Genomic DNA, 4,965 nt, shown 5'->3' with positions numbered 1-4,965 from the left:
ACCTTTAATCCCAGATGAAAGGTGTAGCCCAGATTAAATCTCCTTAAACTCGGAGATTTAATCTTCTGGAATCCATAGCCACTATGTCTCAAGATCTCCATACCAAGATCTAGATAAGGATCTCCAAGCCTCCAGATAAGGGTCACTGGTGAGCCTTCCAATTCTGGATTGTAGTTCATTCCAAATATAGTCAAGTTGATAACCAAGAATAGCCACTACACACTCTGACCAAAAACACCTTAGGGAGGATGGGGTTTACTGCTGCTTACACATCCCTGCTGGGCAGGAGCTCAAGTCAGGGACCAGAAGCAGAAACCATGGAGGGGCGCTGCTTGTTGCTTTACTGTCTGGCTTGCCCACAGGCTCATGCTGAGCTAGTGTTGTTTTATAACCCAGGACCACTCCTAGGGATGGTGCCACCCACAGTGGGCTGGAGCCTCCTACATCAATTCATAATCAAGGTAATAGGCCCCCCCAGGCATGTCCACAGGCCACTCTCACCTAGACCATTCCTCAGTTGAGACTTTTCTTTCAGGTGACTTTAGGCTGTATCAAGTTAACAAGTAAAACTAAGAAGGACAAATAGGGTTTCTGAGTTGAGTGAATTCATTTTAAATACAACAGAATTGAGCATGGTATTGAGTAAGTATTCAATAAGTTATTGTGGTCGCTTGAGGAGATCACTGGTGCAGTAATGAAAGTACTTGGGTGTTCACAGTTCAGGTTTTGAATATGTAATTGATATTTTCTTTTACTCTGAGTGTAATTACGTCTTTCTATTTTTTTCATATATTTTATAAAACAAAAGTATATAGATCTAAAAATACATTATAATTTTATGAGAATTAATAGCTTGGCATTAATGAATGTGTATGTTTATTGTAATTGGAAGAAACATCAAAATTAAAATAGGCTCTTCTGAAGTGTGTCCCTTTGTTTATCATGAATGTGTATTCCTGATTTCCTGCTGTTAAGACTTATTTTCATCTCAGTTATTTAATTTTTCCAGCATGGCAGCAATTTGATTGGCATGTCTGACCTCAATGTGCCCGAGCAGCTGTATCAGTACATGGTTGGAGGTCATAGGCGTTTTCAAACTGGAATGCACAGGGAGAAACATAAGTCTCCAAGTTATCAGATCAAAGTAAGTGAAGTCAGAGGAAAGGATCAGAGCCACAGGCTGAGATGTCAGCTGCACAGCAGTGGCTTTGCTACCAACAGTGATAAGCATGCTGGAGCTCTTACATGAGTAACTTTCCTCCCCAGGAAGGAGATACCATAAACGTGGATGTGACTTGTCCCGGTGCTACTCTGGCGTTGGCTATGATCTACTTAAAAACCAATAACAGGTATTAGCACCCTCACCTGTCCTGCATGGTACATGGCAGCCTTTTTGCTCTCAGCAGTACAATCTCCTCATGTGTACTAGAGCAGCCTGATGTCTGTTCTCTTGGGTAATGGGGCTGAGTAGACTTTGTGTAGCACTGTTTTCTTTGGGCATGGTGTGTGTCAGGAATCTTGTCTCAGTGTCTTCAGGGTATTGGTCCCAGAACTGTACAGACACTAGAACCCACAAATGTTCAGGCCTGTCACATAAATACATGAGATGTACATGTAATTTATTCACTTCATCTTGCTACTTTAAATCATCTACAGATTAATTATAATATGAAATATGCTTATATTTTCCATATAAATGGTTGTTAATACTGTATTGTGTAGAGAAACATGATTCAAAAAATCAAAAGACCATCTGTGTTTAATTTAGATGTAGGTTTTGCTCCCCTCTGGTATTTTCAAGTGGATATGGATGAAAAGGTTATAGAGGGCAAGCCCAAAGAACAGCTTACTTCCTTTCAGTAATTTTGCATATCCTTGTGAGTACTGTTTAGGAATACTTAGCATTATTTTGTACTTGGTTACCATTAATAAAAATGGTTTCTGCTTTGTTTCGAAGCTTTTCGAGTGATTAAACCTTCTATATTCCCAATCTGTCCTGAGTTATGTCCTCAGCTCACCTTAATTCTTTTAATTTGAAAAATATTCTGAGACATGAAATTCTCCAGTGTTGTCAATTCTTACAGTTGGGAAAATTCTATGCAGAATTAACAAAGTGGCAAAAGATATTATTAATCTATTTGGATGAGTGTATGTCAGCTGATATTGGAAATATTTCAACGAACAAGACAAACTAAACAGACCTTCACAGAACTCCTTTATATAGTAAGACATAAAAACATAAATATTACATAAGCATTTGTGAAACATTATGAAAAAGCTAGACCTTTGTTGGAGGAGAGAGATGATTTGATGTCTTGATATTTGAATACCTGGCCTCTTCCTTGACTGGTGTCTTCTGCCAACAGATCCATTGCTGATTGGCTACGAGCTCCTGATACCATGTATTTGCTAGACTTTGTGAAACCAGAATTCCTCTTGCTTAGGGTATGGTGCTTTGTCATTTTCGTTTTTCTTGACATGAGGGGAGCACCTTATGTGATCCTCAAGTTTAGCTGCAAATCTAATGCCTTTCCATGAAAGGGTTTACTTTAGCCTGTCATGTTTTTCTGATTGGCAATGTTCTTTTGAAGTTTCCCAAAAAGAACTTAGAAGAGTTAGGAAAGGTGGCCACTGTGATAGATAATAATTGGAATGACATTTCTTCTTCTTCTTATTATTATCATTATTATTAAAAACCTACTAAAAGGCAGCATGTGACCAGGATCTTCTTATTTTTAGTATCCTTGGGGATGTAGTAGTACTGTTATGGTTGTAGTTAGAATAACCATTTAGTACTGTGTTGTTCTGTATTTCTTTTATGTTTGAACTCAGCAAGCTTTTAGATTGACATGTATGCTGAGCTGTGGCTCTTTCCTTTGTGATTTTTCTTTCACAGTGTAAGAAAGCCTTCTCCAAACCCTCAATACTTGAATCATGATGAACTAAATTTTTCTTTAAGATCTAAGTCTTTATTTTTATATATTTAGTTGATAGTCTGTGTTTTAAAGTAGTTGTTAGTTGGGAATGAATTCTTAGTTTGTTTACTGTTACAGTTATTGGGAAATACATGAGCTTTGCCTGATTAATTTTGTCTGTAATTCATTTTTAAGACACTTGCTCGCTGCCTGATTTTGTGGGATGATATCTTACCAAATTCCAAGTGGGTTGACAGCAATGTTCCTCAGGTAAGTATAGACAATAAATACTGTAACATTAATAACATAAATTGTGATTTCTTGTGATATTTTCCAAAGTGCTATAGAATATTTTTTCTTGTGGAATCAGTTGTTGACCCTTAGGTATGCTCTTTTTCATGATTTGTTCTTTGATCATTTTTAAGCATGTGTGTTTAAATGTGGATGCTGGTGCTTAAGGAAGCATCAGATCCCCCTGGAGTTGGAGTTACGTGCAGTTGTGAGCTGCCTATAAGAGGTGCTATGAATTGAACTCAAGTCCTGGAAGAGCAGTGCTTACTTCTAACTGCTGAGCAATCTTCCTGCTCATCTTTAGGGGGATCTTTTGACAAGACAGAGGAACTTTAATTTTACGAGTTTATACTAAAGGTCAAGGAGATGACACAGCAGCTAAAGTACTTGCCTTGGAAGCAAGAAAACCACAGCTAAAATGTCCAGGTCTTCCCTCAGGCTGGTACTGCTTTGTAGGGGTGGTTATGGGCTGAGGTGGCTGGTCCTGCAAGTGCTCACACTCTTCCCAGACCTATTGGAAGCCCAAGGCTCTCTCTGAACCTCTCCTGGCTATCAGATAGACTGATGTGGTGGAGTGGATAGTGCTAGAATTTTCCTCACTAAGCTTACACTGTGTATACTCTACTTGTGTGGTTGTGCTTTCTGAAATGCTAGGGTCCTCAAGTCCCATATAAACTATGGTGGAAGAAGGTAGAGATGGGATCCCCTGCACAAGCTGGCTGACAAGATAAGATATATTGTTTGATTAAGAGATCCTATTTTAATGAATAAGGCAGAAGGACCAAGGGAGATTCCTGACCTCAGTCTCAGGCCTCTATACCTGTAGGACTCAAAGTTGGCTCGAGATACCCCAAGACCACGTTCTTAGGACAAATGAGATTTATTTGTCCCAGAGGGACAAAGGGCAGGGAATAAGAGACAGAGAGGAGATGAAGGAGAAGGAGGAGAAGGGAGAGAGGTAAAGGGTATTTGTTCCAGAGGGACAAAGGACTGTCTCTGAATAGAAAGGATACAGACAGGAGACAAATGTGGCCTGTAGGCAAAGGTCAGTTTATAAAGATAAAAAGGAAAATGCCATGTTAGGATAAGTTGGTTAATTTTTACTGATGCATTTATTTTAATGAAGTCACCTGCAGTACATATCTTCTGTGTGAACCTTCTGCTCAGTATGGTGTGTGATATCACTGAGAGTATTAACAGTCCATCTTTAGGTTTATTCTGTGATGCGAATGTGCCAGTTTCTTTTCTGTTGTCTTTTGTTGGGCACCTGGGCAGCTTCAGCTTCTGCCTGTAATGGATTAGGCCCCTGTGAAGATTTGCAACAACTCGTACATATTTGCTGAAGTTTAGCGCATTATGTTACATGGGCAAAACCATGTGAGGGTGGGAGCAACCCGAAGCAGGCTCTTTTTTTTATTTTTTATTTATTTTTTATATTTTTTATTAGGTATTTTCCTCATTTACATTTCCAATGCTATCCCAAAAGTCCCACTCCCCTACCCATCCACTCCCACTTTTTGGCGCTGGTGTTCCCCTGTACTGGGGTATATAAAGTTTGCAAGTCCAATGGGCCTCTTTTTCCATTGATGGCCAACTAGGCCATCTTCTGATACATATGCAGCTAGAGACACAGCTCCGGGGTACTGTTTAGTTCATATTGTTGTTCCACCTATAGGGTTGCAGATCCCTTTAGCTCCTTGGGTACTTTCTCTAGCTCCTACATTGGGGGCCCTGTGATCCATCCAATAGCTGACTGTGA

At 39.5% G+C, this 4,965-nt stretch overlaps 1 protein-coding gene across 1 annotated transcript in view; it reads left to right on the top strand.

Annotated features, from left to right (window-relative positions):
- Positions 1-4,965, top strand: part of Anapc1 (anaphase promoting complex subunit 1) — a 77,498-nt gene that overhangs the window by 53,278 nt on the left and 19,255 nt on the right. Inside the window, exons 31-34 of the mRNA XM_021182343.1 lie at positions 1,010-1,144; positions 1,267-1,349; positions 2,367-2,445; positions 3,111-3,185. Coding sequence (XP_021038002.1) covers positions 1,010-1,144; positions 1,267-1,349; positions 2,367-2,445; positions 3,111-3,185 — 372 coding nt within the window. The remainder of the gene's footprint in view (positions 1-1,009; positions 1,145-1,266; positions 1,350-2,366; positions 2,446-3,110; positions 3,186-4,965) is intronic.

This window comes from Mus caroli, chromosome 2 (genome assembly GCF_900094665.2).
Source record: "Mus caroli chromosome 2, CAROLI_EIJ_v1.1, whole genome shotgun sequence".
Classification (NCBI taxonomy): domain Eukaryota; kingdom Metazoa; phylum Chordata; class Mammalia; order Rodentia; family Muridae; genus Mus; species Mus caroli.
The sequence above is the reverse complement of the archived record's forward strand: the minus strand, read 5'-3'. Positions and strand labels throughout refer to the sequence as shown.